A 16,302-nucleotide genomic window follows, 5' to 3' on the forward strand; every position below is an offset into this window, starting at 1 on the left:
GCTTTGCATCCAGTGATGGTAATACTATTAGATACGAGGTAATTAGGGAAATGGATAGGTCTGACCTCGGGTTCAGTTTCGTATTCAGGTTCACATCAAATCGAGACTCAGATAGACCAGATAGCGTGTATCTTTTACCCCCAGGGTGAAAACGTCAAACGCCGGAGGGCCCGGATTAAGGTGAGAGAGAGTAGGTTCAAAGGAGATGAGTTTGGCAAGTTTTTTTTTAACGGAGATGGCTTTGTGATTGGAACGTGTTACCAGCGCTGGTGTTGGAGGGAGATTCATAGAAGCGTTCAAGTGGATCTTTAACAAGCATGACTATGCAGAGAATGGAGAGAGATGGACATTGTGTCGGCAGAAGGAAACACAAACTTCGGCACAAACTTTGGGCCGAAGACTCTGTTCTGTTGTGTGATTTATGTTTTCTGCTCTGTACAAAGAGCAGAGTCTGATTTAAGCTCATCAGGTGGGAAGAGCAGGGAGTTGGGAAGAACAAGGATCTTGAGAATTTATCGCAAATAAAGGAAACGAGCAGTTTACAGACGGCATAGACAGTGAACAAGACACACAACGAACATCGTCTTCAAAGCGACACTGAAAGACCATAAGACGATAAGACCATAAGACAAAGGAGCAGAAGTCGACCAATCAGCCCATCGAGTCTGCTCCGCCATTTTATCATGAGCTGATCCATTCTTCCATTTAGTCCCACACCCCGCCTTCTCACCATAACCTTTGATGCCCTGGCTACTCAGATACCTATTATCTCTGCCTTAAATACACCCGATGACTTCGCCTCCTCTGCCGCCCGTGGCAACAAATTCCATAGATTCACCACCCTCTGGCTAAAACAAAATCACATCTCTGTTCTGAATCGGCGCCCTTCAATCCTTAAGTCATGCCCTCTCATCCTAGACTCCCCCATCATGGGAAACAACTTTGCCGCATCCACTCTGTCCATGCCTTTCAACATTCCAGATGTTTCTATGAGGTCTCCCCTCATTCTTTTAAACTCCAAGGAATACAGTCCACAAGCGGACAAACGTTCCTCATATGTTAAACTTCTCATTCCTGGAATCATTCCAGTGAATCTTCTCTGTACCCTCTCCAACGTCAGCACATCCTTTCTTAAATAAGGAGACCAAAACTGCCCACAGTGCTCCAAGTGAGGTCTCACCAGCGCCTTATAGAGCCTCAACATCACATCCCTGCTGCTATACTCTATTCCTCTAGAAATGAATGCCAACATTGCATTCGCCTTCTTCACCACCGACTCAACCTGGAGGTTCACCTTCAGAGTATCCTGCACGAGGACTCCCAAGTCCCATGGCATCTCACAAGTTTGAATTCTATCCACATTTAAATAATTGTCTGCCAGTTTATTTCTGCTATCAAAGTGCATAAACATACACTTTCTAACATTGTATTTCATTTGCCACTTCTTTGCCATTTCTTCCAATCTATCCAAGTTTCTCTGCAGACTTTCTGTTTCCTCAGCCCTACGGGCCCCTCCACCTACCTTTGTAGCATCAGCAAAGTTAGCCACAAAGCCATCTATTCCATAATCCAAATCATTGTTGTACAAAGTAAAGAGAAGCGGCCCCATCAGGGACCCCTGCGGAACACCTCTGGTAACTGACAGCCAGCCAGAATGGGATCCTTTTATTCGGACTCTCTGTTTCCTGCCAATCAGCCAACGCTCTATCCACGTATCTAACTTTCCCGTATTTCTATGGTCTCTTACCTTGTTTAGCAGCCTCATGTGCGGCAGCTCGTCAAAGACCTTCAGAAAATCCAAATATACAACATCCACTGCATTTCCTTTGTCTAGCCCACTTGTAATTTCCTCAAAAAATTGCAATAGGTTTGTCAGGCAGGATTTTCCTTTAAGGAAATCATGCTGAGTTTTTGCCTATCTTGTCATATGCCTCCAGGTATTCCTTAACCACATCCTTGACAATCGACTCCAACAACTTCCCAACCACCGATGTCAAGTTAACAGCTCTATAATTTCCCTTTTGCTTCCTTGCCCCCTTCTTAAATAGCGGAGTGACATTTGCAATCTTCCAGTCCTCCGGAACCATGCCAGAATCCATCGACTTTTGAAAGATCATCGATAATGCCACCGCAATCTCCACAGCTATTTCCTTCAGAACACGCGGGTGCATTCCATCTGGTCCGGGAGATTTATCTACCCTTACCGACTATTCAGCTTCCTGAGTACTTTCTCTGTCGTAATTATGACTGCGCACACTTCTCTTCCCTGACACCCTTGAGTGTCTGGTATACTGCTGATGTCTTCCTCAGTGAAGACATGCAAAATACTCGTTCAGTTCTTCCTCAACTATCTCCCTATCTCCCATTACAATTTCTCCAGCATCATTTTCCATTGGTCCTATGTCTCCTCTCACCGGTCTTTTACTCTTTATATACTTGAAAAAGCCTTTGGTATCCTCTTTGATGTTATTTGCTAGCTTCCTTTCATAGTTCACAACTTCTCTATTCACAACTTCTTAGTTTCCTTTTCTAAGGTTTTAAAAACTTCCCAATCCTCTGTCTTCCAACTAATTTTTGCTTCCTTGTATCCCCTCTCCTTTGCTTTAACTTTGGCTTTGACTTCTCTTGTCAGCCACGGTTGCATCCTTTTCCCATTCGAAAATTTCTTCTTTTTTGGAATCTATCTGTCTTGCACCTTCCTCATTTGTCGCATAAACTCCAGCCACTGCAGCTCTGCCGTCCTTCCCGCTGGTGTCCCTTTCCAGTCATCTTGTGTCATTTCCTCTCTCATGCCACTGTAATTTCCTTTACTCCACTGAAATATCGACACATTGGACTTCAGCTTCTCTTTTTCAAATTTCACAGTGAACTCAATCATGTTATGATCACTGTCTCCTAAGGGTTCCTTCACCTCAATCTCTCTGCACAATACCCAATCCAGTGCAGCCGATCCCCTAGTGGGCTCAACAACAAGCTGTTCTAAAAAGCCATCTCGCAGACATTCTACAAATTCTCTCTCTTGAAATCCAGTGCCGACCTAATTTTCCCAATCCACTCGCATGTTAAAATCCCCCACAATTACCATAACACTACCCTTCGGACAAGCCTTTTCTATTTCCTGTTGTAATTTGTTGCTCACATTACTGCAGCTGTTTGGAAGCCTGTATATAACTGCCATCAGGGTCCTCTTACCCCTGCGATTTCTCAGCTCAACCCATATGATTCTGATCTTATATCACCTCTTTCTAATGATTTAATATCATTTCTTACCAATAAAGCCACGCCTCCCCCTGTGTCTACCTTCCTATCCTTCCGGTACACCGTGTATCCTTGGACGTTCAGCTCCCAGAGACATGCATCCTTTAGCCACGTCTCAGTGATGGCCACAATATCATACCTGCCAATCTGTAGCGGCACGAGAAGATCATCCCCTTTATTCCTTATGCTGAGTGCATTTAAGTATAACACCTTATGCGCGATATTTGGTACCCTTTGCTTTGATTTCACAGCAACTTTATTGCACTGCAACTCATCCCAATGGCTACAAATTTGCCCCATCACCTGCCTGTCTTTCCTGACATCTTTACTGCTCACTATCTTAGATTTATTTCTGTGTCCCCTTCCTCTGCTCTATCATTCCGGTTCCCGTCCCCCTGCCAAATGAGTTTAAACCCTCCCTCACAGCTCTATTAAACCTTCCCGCCAGAATACTGGTCCCCTTCGGGTTCAGGTACAAACCGTCCTCTTTGAACAGGTCATACATCCCACAGTAGAGATCCCAATGATCCTAGAATCCGAAGCCATGTCCCCTGCACCACTCTCTCAGCCACGCATTCATCTGCCTGATTTTACTATTCTTGCCCTCGCTGGCACGTGGTACAGGTAGCAATCCCGAGTTTACTACCCTGGAGGTCCTGCTTCTCAGCTTCCTTCCTAACTCCTGGAAATCTCTCTTCAGGACCTCTTCCCTTTTCCTATTTATGTCATTGGTATCAAGACAGCTGGCTGCTGGCCCTCTCCCTTCGGAATTTTCTGGAAACGATCATGACATCCCGTACCCTGGCACCTAGGAGGAAACACATAATTCCCCGGAGTGTGGTTAGCTGCCACCTTCCCTTTAAGAGTCAGACTGCCAATCATTGCCTGTCCACATTGCGTCATGGAATGCCTGTCCATGAAGGCCTCGTGCCGAGCACTCAGTGCTCAACCGTAGGAGACCCAGTTCGAGTACTGCTGTTTGTGATTTTGTCTCTGGATTTCTTCACTGTCCTCTTGTTTATTTCGAGTCTGAGTCGGAGTGTATTCTGGACCTTACTCGGCAATTGCCTTCACTATCATCCATATCTCTCTCGTTACAAAGGGGCTTACAGAGTTAGGAGTGTGAGGAGATGTGGTCTCTCATTGAAGACTCGCATCTTTCTCGGGATGTACGGTGGGTGTCGATCATTCTGGCTTGTCGCATGGCCGCCTGGTGTGGAGGCTGCAACGCAGAGGGTCGCCACGGACCATAGAAGGTTCTAGACTCAGCCGGCACCATCACGGGCACAACCCTCCCGTCCATCGAGGACATGTTCAGGAGGAATGACTCGGGAAGACCGCATCCATCAGCGAGGGCCGTCTCCCGCTGGGAAATGCCCTGTGCTCATCGGTACCATCGGGGAAGGGGTACAGGAGCCGGAAAACTCAACAATTTACAAGCAGTTGCTTCCCCTCCGACATCAGATTGCGAACGCTCCCTGAACACACAAACACTCCCTCGGTATTCACCTTTTTGCAGTATTTATTAAATTCCCCAATTTACGTTAATTTTACATCTTTGCACCGTACTGAAGCCACGTTGCAGTTGTAGAAAAGGTCGGTGAGGCCGCGCTGGGAGTTTGGTGTTCAGTTCTGGTCGCGCTGCTGTAGGAAAGATGTCACTGAGCTGGAAAGAGTGCAGAGGGAGATTTACGAGGATGTTGCCAAGACTCGAGGGTCTGAGTTAAGGAGAGAAGGCAAGAAGGATCGGACTTTGTTCCTTGGAGCGTAGGTATGAAGCCAGGAGAGGTACAGATAGGGTGAAGGTGCACAGTCTTTTTCCCCCGGGTTAGTGAACTGAGGGCCAGCGTGCACGGAATTGAGGCGAGAGTGGGTGGAGGGAACCGACAGAAGAGAGGGAGACAAGCCGAATGAGTTGGGGATAAGAGGGACAGAGAGAGAAGAGGGGTGGAAAGGGGGAATAAATGTGGGGAGCGGAGCCCGGGGGGGACAAGAGTGGTCCAGATGGGGAGAGGGGGAGTAGTGTGGGAGAATGGGGATGCGAGCAGAGGAGGAGATTGGGGTAGCTGTTAGGGCAGAGAGGGTGGGAGGGGATGAAAGGATGGGGGAGTGAGAGTGGGGTAAATTGAATGGGGAGAAGTGGGATATAGTCATTTGATTAAATCCGGCCCCACGGGGTGTTGACAAAGACCTTGGATCACCTCAGGAATATCCGGGTATAAATATGCAGACTTCTCGCAGATGAATCCGTATTTACTTTCGCAATTGTAGCTCTTTGAATTCGAATAACACTTACTGCAGATGGGCGGTCTATAGAGCATCTTCCACAGAAGATTAGAGGCCACATTCCTATCAAAGAGGGTCAGACATTTCAACAGAGACAAAACAGATCCAGCGACAACTGGAGACCAAACTAATCTCACTAATCTGCATTCTCTCCACAGCCCCTTGTCAGCTTCTAAACTAATCCCATGACACCACGCTCTCTCCACAGCCCCCCGGGTTTTTGGCCGTACGAATCCCACTACAGCGCTCTCCCCTGCAATCCCAAGTCAGTTCACACACTGCACCACCCTCTCCCGAGAACCCTGCGTCAGTCAACAGAATAATTCCACTGACCTAATCTCCACACACCCCTGTGTCAGTCTCCAAATTTATCCCACTGACCCACTCTCTCCCCACAGATCTGTGTCAGTTTCCAAACTAATCCCACTGCCCGACTCCCTCCTCACGGCCCTGTGTCAGTCTCCAAACTTAACCCACTGACCCACACTCTCCCCACGGCCTCGTGTCTGACTGAAAACTAATCGCACTGTCCGACTCTCTCCCCACACCCTCGTGTCACTCCCACACCACCGACCTGTAATAGTCCAATCCTCACCCGTCTCTGCATTTTCCAATCCAGAAAGTTCCGTATTTATAGACGACAGAGCTGGAAACAAAATCCTGTGAAATGAAATCCCTTCGATTAATGTGCATGTTACTCCCTGGGAAAAGTTTCACAGCTGATGTAATGGTTTCTCTGCAGCAGCAGTGTGTTTGGGTTATTTCTGGAGATAACGGGGCCTTGTGAATGTGTGGCGTCCCATAATGGGAGGGGTGTTCTTTCTAGTGCGTCCGAGAGCGTGGGATTCGCGGGCTTTTGTTAGAGAAAAGATGCAAAGACAAGATGCCAGAACGGGGAACTCGTAGACTGCAGGTCTAAGCGGACTTGGAATGGGGTCGGGAGTCAACGACGCCCCGGGGGAAATCGATGGAGAACGAACGGACGGGAAAACAATGAACGACAAAGAGCAAATTAGACTTTTTCGTTAAAATAGGCCCTTTTTCTCTTTGTTTTCGATACTAACCATACAGTCGTTAAGAATAATAAAGCTCAGTCGTTTAATTGCATATGGTGCGCTGTTTGTTCTTTCGTGGGATTAATTTATAACCGGGCAACACATCACGCAACGTCCACACAAACGAGATTTCTCAGTTCGGCCAGGCCGGAGGCAGTGTTGCCCCACGACCCCCAGAAAAAAGTCGAACCTGAGAGTTACATTAATCCTCTCTCCATGCCTGACCACGGGGAGAAGTGAAGAGAAGCACAGAGGTGGAATCACTCAGTGTCTGATCCCAGGGATGTGCAATGGGACTGTGTGGAGGGAGATTCACTCTGTGTCTGACCACGGGAGTGTGTGATGGGACGGCGCGGAGGGAGATTCACTCTGTGTCTGACCCCGGGAGTGTGTGATGGGACGGTGTGGAGGGAGATTCACTCAGTGCCTGATCCCAGGGATGTGCAATGGGACTGTGTGGAGGGAGATTCACTCTGTGTCTGACCACGGGAGTGTGTGATGGGACGGTGTGGAGGGAGATTCACTCTGTGTCTGACCCCAGGAATGTGCAATGGGACGGTGTGGAGGGAGATTCACTCTGTGTCTGACCCCGGGAGTGTGCAATGGGACGTTCTGGAGGGAGATTCACTCTGTGTCTGACCCCGGGAGTGTGTGATGGGACAGTGTGGAGGGAGATTCACTCTGTGTCTGATCCCAGGGATGTGCAATGGGACGGTGTGGAGGGAGATTCACTCTGTGTCTGACCCCGGGAGTGTGTGATGGGACGGTGTGGAGGGAGATTCACTCCGTGTCTGACCCCGGGAGTGTGCGATGGGACGGTGGGGAGGGAGATTCACTCTGTGTCTGATCCCAGGGATGTGCAATGGGACGGTGTGGAGGGAGATTCACTCTGTGTCTGACCCCGGGAGTGTGCAATGGGACGTTGTGGAGGGAGATTCACTCTGTGTCTGACCCCAGGGATGTGCAATGGGACGGTGTGGAGGGAGTTTCACTCTGTGTCTGATCCCAGGGACGTGCAATGGGACGGTGGGGAGGGAGATTCACTCTGTGTCTGACCCCGGGAGTGTGCAATGGGACGTTCTGGAGGGAGATTCACTCTGTGTCTGACCCCGGGAGTGTGTGATGGGACGGTGTGGAGGGAGATTCACTCTGTGTCTGACCCCGGGAGTGTGTGATGGGACGGTGTGGAGGGAGCTTCAGTCTGTGTTTGACCCCGGGAGTGTGTGATGGGACGGTGTTCAGGGAGATTCACTCTGTGTCTGACCCAGGGAGTGTGCAATGGGACGTTGTGGAGGGAGATTCACTCTGTGTCTGACCCCAGGGATGTGCAATGGGACGGTGTGGAGGGAGATTCACTCTGTGTCTGATCCCAGGGACGTGCAATGGGACGGTGTGGAGGGAGATTCACTCTGTGTCTGACCCCGGGAGTGTGCAATGGGACGTTCTGGAGGGAGATTCACTCTGTGTCTGACCCCGGGAGTGTGTGATGGGACGGTGTGGAGGGAGATTCACTCTGTGTCTGACCCCGGGAGTGTGTGATGGGACGGTGTGGAGGGAGCTTCAGTCTGTGTTTGACCCCGGGAGTGTGTGATGGGACGGTGTTCAGGGAGATTCACTCTGTGTCTGACCCCGGGAGTGTGCAGTGGGACGTTGTGGAGGGAGATTCACTCTGTGTCTGACCCCAGGGATGTGCAATGGGACGGTGCGGAGGGAGATTCACTCTGTGTCTGATCCCAGGGACGTGCAATGGGACGGTATGGAGGGAGATTCACTCTGTGTCTGACCCCGGGAGTGTGCAATTGGACGTTCTGGAGGGAGATTCACTCTGTGTCTGACCCCGGGAGTGTGTGATGGGACGGAGTGGAGGGAGATTCACTCTGTGTCTGACCCCGGGAGTGTGCAATGGGACGTTGTGGAGGGAGATTCACTCTGTGTCTGACCCCAGGGATGTGCAATGGGACGGTGTGGAGGGAGATTCACTCTGTGTCTGATCCCAGGGACGTGCAATGGGACGGTGTGGAGGGAGATTCACTCTGTGTCTGACCCCGGGAGTGTGCAATGGGACGTTCTGGAGGGAGATTCACTCTGTGTCTGACCCCGGGAGTGTGTGATGGGACGGTGTGGAGGGAGATTCACTCTGTGTCTGACCCCGGGAGTGTGTGATGGGAAAGTGTGGAGGGAGCTTCAGTCTGTGTTTGACCCCGGGAGTGTGTGATGGGACGGTGTTCAGGGAGATTCACTCTGTGTCTGACCCCGGGAGTGTGCAATGGGACGTTGTGGAGGGAGATTCACTCTGTGTCTGACCCCAGGGATGTGCAATGGGACGGTGTGGAGGGAGATTCACTCTGTGTCTGATCCCAGGGACGTGCAATGGGACGGTGTGGAGGGAGATTCACTCTGTGTCTGAACCCGGGAGTGTGCAATGGGACGTTGTGGAGGGAGATTCACTCTGTGTCTGACCCCAGGGATGTGCAATGGGACGGTGTGGAGGGAGATTCACTCGGTGTCTGATCCCAGGGACGTGCAATGGGACGGTGGGGAGGGAGATTCACTCTGTGTCTGACCCCGGGAGTGTGCAATGGGACGTTCTGGAGGGAGATTCACTCTGTGTCTGACCCCGGGAGTGTGTGATGGGACGGTGTGGAGGGAGCTTCAGTCTGTGTTTGACCCCGGGAGTGTGTGATGGGACGGTGTTCAGGGAGATTCACTCTGTGTCTGACCCCGGGAGTGTGCAATGGGACGTTGTGGAGGGAGATTCACTCTGTGTCTGACCCCAGGGATGTGCAATGGGACGGTGTGGAGGGAGATTCACTCTGTGTCTGATCCCAGGGACGTGCAATGGGACGGTGTGGAGGGAGATTCACTCTGTGTCTGACCCCGGGAGTGTGCAATGGGACGTTCTGGAGGGAGATTCACTCTGTGTCTGACCCAGGGAGTGTGTGATGGGACGGTGTGGAGGGAGATTCACTCTGTGTCTGACCCCGGGAGTGTGTGATGGGACGGTGTGGAGGGAGCTTCACTCTGTGTCTGATCCCAGGGATGTGCAATGGGACAGTGTGGAGGGAGATTCACTCTGTGTCTGACCCCGGGAGTGTGTGATGGGACGGTGTGGAGGGAGATTCACTCTGTGTCTGACCCCGGGAGTGTGCGATGGGACAGTGTGGAGGGAGATTCACTCTGTGTCTGATCCCAGGGATGTGCAATGGGACGGTGTGGAGGGAGATTCACTCTGTGTCTGACCCCGGGAGTGTGTGATGGGACGGTGTGGAGGGAGATTCACTCCGTGTCTGACCCCGGGAGTGTGCGATGGGACGGTGGGGAGGGAGATTCACTCTGTGTCTGATCCCAGGGATGTGCAATGGGACGGTGTGGAGGGAGATTCATCCTGTGTCTGACCCCGGGAGTGTGCAATGGGACGTTGTGGAGGGAGATTCACTCTGTGTCTGACCCCAGGGCTGTGCAATGGGACGGTGTGGAGGGAGATTCACTCTGTGTCTGATCCCAGGGACGTGCAATGGGACGGTGTGGAGGGAGATTCACTCTGTGTCTGACCCCGGGAGTGTGCAATGGGACGTTCTGGAGGGAGATTCACTCTGTGTCTGACCCCGGGAGTGTGTGATGGGACGGTGTGGAGGGAGATTCACTCTGTGTCTGACCCCGGGAGTGTGTGATGGGAAAGTGTGGAGGGAGCTTCAGTCTGTGTTTGACCCCGGGAGTGTGTGATGGGACGGTGTTCAGGGAGATTCACTCTGTGTCTGACCCCGGGAGTGTGCAATGGAACGTTGTGGAGGGAGATTCACTCTGTGTCTGACCCCAGGGATGTGCAATGGGACGGTGTGGAGGGAGATTCACTCTGTGTCTGATCCCAGGGACGTGCAATGGGACGGTGTGGAGGGAGATTCACTCTGTGTCTGACCCCGGGAGTGTGCAATGGGACGTTCTGGAGGGAGATTCACTCTGTGTCTGATCCTAGGGATGTGCAATGGGACGGTGTGGAGGGAGATTCACTCTGTGTCTGACCCCGGGAGTGTGTGATGGGACGGTGTGGAGGGAGATTCACTCCGTGTCTGACCCCGGGAGTGTGCGATGGGACGGTGGGGAGGGAGATTCACTCTGTGTCTGATCCCAGGGATGTGCAATGGGACGGTGTGGAGGGAGATTCACTCTGTGTCTGACCCCGGGAGTGTGCAATGGGACGTTGTGGAGGGAGATTCACTCTGTGTCTGACCCCAGGGATGTGCAATGGGACGGTGTGGAGGGAGATTCACTCTGTGTCTGATCCCAGGGACGTGCAATGGGACGGTGTGGAGGGAGATTCACTCTGTGTCTGACCCCGGGAGTGTGCAATGGGACGTTCTGGAGGGAGATTCACTCTGTGTCTGACCCCGGGAGTGTGTGATGGGACGGTGTGGAGGGAGATTCACTCTGTGTCTGACCCCGGGAGTGTGTGATGGGACGGTGTGGAGGGAGCTTCAGTCTGTGTTTGACCCCGGGAGTGTGTGATGGGACGGTGTTCAGGGAGATTCACTCTGTGTCTGACCCCGGGAGTGTGCAATGGGACGTTGTGGAGGGAGATTCACTCTGTGTCTGACCCCAGGGATGTGCAATGGGACGGTGTGGAGGGAGATTCACTCTGTGTCTGATCCCAGGGACGTGCAATGGGACGGTGTGGAGGGAGATTCACTCTGTGTCTGACCCCGGGAGTGTGCAATGGGACGTTCTGGAGGGAGATTCACTCTGTGTCTGACCCCGGGAGTGTGTGATGGGACGGTGTGGAGGGAGATTCACTCTGTGTCTGACCCCGGGAGTGTGTGATGGGACGGTGTGGAGGGAGCTTCAGTCTGTGTTTGACCCCGGGAGTGTGTGATGGGACGGTGTTCAGGGAGATTCACTCTGTGTGTCTGACCCCGGGAGTGTGTGATGGGACGGTGTGGAGGGAGATTCACTCTGTGTCTGACCCCGGGAGTGTGTGATGGGACAGTGTGGAGGGAGATTCACTCTGTGTCTGATCTCAGGGATGTGCAATGGGACGGTGTGGAGGGAGATTCACTCTGTGTCTGACCCCGGGAGTGTGTGATGGGACGGTGTGGAGGGAGATTCACTCCGTGTCTGACCCCGGGAGTGTGCGATGGGACGGTGGGGAGGGGGATTCACTCTGTGTCTGATCCCAGGGATGTGCAATGGGACGGTGTGGAGGGAGATTCACTCTGTGTCTGACCCCGGGAGTGTGCAATGGGACGTTGTGTAGGGAGATTCACTCTGTGTCTGACCCCAGGGATGTGCAATGGGACGGTGTGGAGGGAGATTCACTCTGTGTCTGATCCCAGGGACGTGCAATGGGACGGTGTGGAGGGAGATTCACTCTGTGTCTGACCCCGGGAGTGTGCAATGGGACGTTCTGGAGGGAGATTCACTCTGTGTCTGACCCCGGGAGTGTGTGATGGGACGGTGTGGAGGGAGATTCACTCTGTGTCTGACCCCGGGAGTGTGTGATGGGACGGTGTGGAGGGAGCTTCAGTCTGTGTTTGACCCCGGGAGTGTGTGATGGGACGGTGTTCAGGGAGATTCACTCTGTGTCTGACCCCGGGAGTGTGCAATGGGACGTTGTGGAGGGAGATTCACTCTGTGTCTGACCCCAGGGATGTGCAATGGGACGGTGTGGAGGGAGATTCACTCTGTGTCTGATCCCAGGGACGTGCAATGGGACGGTGTGGAGGGAGATTCACTCTGTGTCTGACCCCGGGAGTGTGCAATGGGACGTTCTGGAGGGAGATTCACTCTGTGTCTGACCCCGGGAGTGTGTGATGGGACAGTGTGGAGGGAGATTCACTCTGTGTCTGATCCCAGGGATGTGCAATGGGACGGTGTGGAGGGAGATTCACTCTGTGTCTGACCCCGGGAGTGTGTGATGGGACGGTGTGGAGGGAGATTCACTCCGTGTCTGACCCCGGGAGTGTGCGATGGGACGGTGGGGAGGGAGATTCACTCTGTGTCTGATCCCAGGGATGTGCAATGGGACGGTGTGGAGGGAGATTCACTCTGTGTCTGACCCCGGGAGTGTGCAATGGGACGTTGTGGAGGGAGATTCACTCTGTGTCTGACCCCAGGGATGTGCAATGGGACGGGGTGGAGGGAGATTCACTCTGTGTCTGACCCCGGGAGTGTGTGATGGGACGGTGTGGAGGGAGATTCACTCTGTGTCTGACCCCGGGAGTGTGTGATGGGACGGTGTGGAGGGAGATTTACTCTGTGTCTGACCCCGGGAGTGTGTGATGGGACGGTGCGGAGGGAGCTTCAGTCTGTGTTTGACCCCGGGAGTGTGTGATGGGACGGTGTTCAGGGAGATTCACTCTGTGTGTCTGACCCCGGGAGAGTGTGATGGGACGGTGTGGAGGGAGATTCACTCTGTGTCTGACCCCGGGAGTGTGTGATGGGACAGTGTGGATGGAGATTCACTCTGTGTCTGATCCCAGGGATGTGCAATGGGACGGTGTGGAGGGAGATTAACTCTCTGTCTGACCCCGGGAGTGTGTGATGGGACGGTGTGGAGGGAGATTCACTCTGTGTCTGACCGCGGGAGTGTGTGATGGGACGGTGTGGAGGGAGATTCACTCTGTGCCTGACCCCTGGAGTGTGTGATGGGACAGTGTGGAGGGAGATTCACTCTGTGTCTGACCGCGGGAGTGTGTGATGGGACGGTGTGGAGGGAGATTCACTCTGTGTCTGATCCCAGGGATGTGCAATGGGACGGTGTGGAGGGAGATTCACTTTGTGTGTCTGACCCCGGGAGTGTGTGATGGGACAGTGTGGAGGGAGATTCACTCTGTGTCTGATCCCAGGGATGTGCAATGGGACGGTGTGGAGGGAGATTCACTCTGTGTCTGACCCCGGGAGTGTGTGATGGGACGGTGTGGAGGGAGATTCACTCCGTGTCTGACCCCGGGAGTGTGCGATGGGACGGTGGGGAGGGAGATTCACTCTGTGTCTGATCCCAGGGATGTGCAATGGGACGGTGTGGAGGGAGATTCATCCTGTGTCTGACCCCGGGAGTGTGCAATGGGACGTTGTGGAGGGAGATTCACTTTGTGTCTGACCCCAGAGCTGTGCAATGGGACGGTGTGGAGGGAGATTCACTCTGTGTCTGATCCCAGGGACGTGCAATGGGACGGTGTGGAGGGAGATTCACTCTGTGTCTGACCCCGGGAGTGTGCAATGGGACGTTCTGGAGGGAGATTCACTCTGTGTCTGACCCCGGGAGTGTGTGATGGGACGGTGTGGAGGGAGATTCACTCTGTGTCTGACCCCGGGAGTGTGTGATGGGAAAGTGTGGAGGGAGCTTCAGTCTGTGTTTGACCCCGGGAGTGTGTGATGGGACGGTGTTCAGGGAGATTCACTCTGTGTCTGACCCCGGGAGTGTGCAATGGGACGTTGTGGAGGGAGATTCACTCTGTGTCTGACCCCAGGGATGTGCAATGGGACGGTGTGGAGGGAGATTCACTCTGTGTCTGATCCCAGGGACGTGCAATGCGACGGTGTGGAGGGAGATTCACTCTGTGTCTGACCCCGGGAGTGTGCAATGGGACGTTCTGGAGGGAGATTCACTCTGTGTCTGATCCTAGGGATGTGCAATGTGACGGTGTGGAGGGAGATTCACTCTGTGTCTGACCCCGGGAGTGTGTGATGGGACGGTGTGGAGGGAGATTCACTCCGTGTCTGACCCCGGGAGTGTGCGATGGGACGGTGGGGAGGGAGATTCACTCTGTGTCTGATCCCAGGGATGTGCAATGGGACGGTGTGGAGGGAGATTCACTCTGTGTCTGTCCCCGGGAGTGTGCAATGGGACGTTGTGGAGGGAGATTCACTCTGTTGTCTGACCCCAGGGATGTGCAATGGGACGGTGTGGAGGGAGATTCACTCTGTGTCTGATCCCAGGGACGTGCAATGGGACGGTGTGGAGGGAGATTCACTCTGTGTCTGACCCCGGGAGTGTGCAATGGGACGTTCTGGAGGGAGATTCACTCTGTGTCTGACCCCGGGAGTGTGTGATGGGACGGTGTGGAGGGAGATTCACTCTGTGTCTGACCCCGGGAGTGTGTGATGGGACGGTGTGGAGGGAGCTTCAGTCTGTGTTTGACCCCGGGAGTGTGTGATGGGACGGTGTTCAGGGAGATTCACTCTGTGTCTGACCCGGGAGTGTGCAATGGGACGTTGTGGAGGGAGATTCACTCTGTGTCTGACCCCAGGGATGTGCAATGGGACGGTGTGGAGGGAGATTCACTCTGTGTCTGATCCCAGGGACGTGCAATGGGACGGTGTGGAGGGAGATTCACTCTGTGTCTGACCCCGGGAGTGTGCAATGGGACGTTCTGGAGGGAGATTCACTCTGTGTCTGACCCCGGGAGTGTGTGATGGGACGGTGTGGAGGGAGATTCACTCTGTGTCTGACCCCGGGAGTGTGTGATGGGACGGTGTGGAGGGAGATTCACTCTGTGTCTGACCCCGGGAGTGTGTGATGGGACAGTGTGGAGGGAGATTCACTCTGTGTCTGATCCCAGGGATGTGCAATGGGACGGTGTGGAGGGAGATTCACTCTGTGTCTGACCCCGGGAGTGTGCAATGGGACGTTGTGGAGGGAGATTCACTCTGTGTCTGACCCCAGGGATGTGCAATGGGACGGTGTGGAGGGAGATTCACTCTGTGTCTGATCCCAGGGACGTGCAATGGGACGGTGTGGAGGGAGATTCACTCTGTGTCTGACCCCGGGAGTGTGCAATGGGACGTTCTGGAGGGAGATTCACTCTGTGTCTGACCCCGGGAGTGTGTGATGGGACGGTGTGGAGGGAGATTCACTCTGTGTCTGACCCCGGGAGTGTGTGATGGGAAAGTGTGGAGGGAGCTTCAGTCTGTGTTTGACCCCGGGAGTGTGTGATGGGACGGTGTTCAGGGAGATTCACTCTGTGTCTGACCCCGGGAGTGTGCAATGGGACGTTGTGGAGGGAGATTCACTCTGTGTCTGACCCCAGGGATGTGCAATGGGACGGTGTGGAGGGAGATTCACTCTGTGTCTGATCCCAGGGACGTGCAATGGGACGGTGTGGAGGGAGATTCACTCTGTGTCTGACCCCGGGAGTGTGCAATGGGACGTTCTGGAGGGAGATTCACTCTGTGTCTGACCCCGGGAGTGTGTGATGGGACAGTGTGGAGGGAGATTCACTCTGTGTCTGATCCCAGGGATGTGCAATGGGACGGTGTGGAGGGAGATTCACTCTGTGTCTGACCCCGGGAGTGTGTGATGGGACGGTGTGGAGGGAGATTCACTCCGTGTCTGACCCCGGGAGTGTGCGATGGGACGGTGGGGAGGGAGATTCACTCTGTGTCTGATCCCAGGGATGTGCAATGGGACGGTGTGGAGGGAGATTCACTCTGTGTCTGACCCCGGGAGTGTGCAATGGGACGTTGTGGAGGGAGATTCACTCTGTGTCTGACCCCAGGGATGTGCAATGGGACGGTGTGGAGGGAGATTCACTCTGTGTCTGATCCCTGGGACGTGCAATGGGACGGTGGGGAGGGAGATTCACTCTGTGTCTGACCCCGGGAGTGTGCAATGGGACGTTCTGGAGGGAGATTCACTCTGTGTCTGACCCCGGGAGTGTGTGATGGGACGGTGTGGAGGGAGATTCACTCTGTGTCTGACCCCGGGAGT

General features: G+C 53.6%; 2 protein-coding genes across 4 annotated transcripts in view; one reads left to right on the forward strand and one right to left on the reverse strand.

Moving 5' to 3' along the window:
* The window catches only part of LOC140193387 (uncharacterized), a 137,177-nt gene that overhangs the window by 19,527 nt on the left and 101,348 nt on the right, over window positions 1-16,302 (forward strand). The window lies entirely within an intron of this gene.
* The window catches only part of LOC140193388 (C-type lectin domain family 9 member A-like), a 67,061-nt gene continuing 55,527 nt past the window's right edge, over window positions 4,769-16,302 (reverse strand). For all 3 annotated transcript variants that reach the window (XM_072250734.1, XM_072250733.1, XM_072250732.1), the window contains 2 exons: window positions 6,140-6,204; window positions 4,769-5,607 (listed from right to left, as the gene is read on the reverse strand). In XM_072250734.1, the coding sequence (XP_072106835.1) occupies window positions 5,409-5,607; window positions 6,140-6,204 (264 nt within the window). In that variant the 3' untranslated portion in view covers window positions 4,769-5,408. The remainder of the gene's footprint in view (window positions 5,608-6,139; window positions 6,205-16,302) is intronic.

Source organism: Mobula birostris, unplaced genomic scaffold (genome assembly GCF_030028105.1).
Source record: "Mobula birostris isolate sMobBir1 unplaced genomic scaffold, sMobBir1.hap1 scaffold_589, whole genome shotgun sequence".
Taxonomy (NCBI): Eukaryota; Metazoa; Chordata; class Chondrichthyes; order Myliobatiformes; family Myliobatidae; genus Mobula; species Mobula birostris.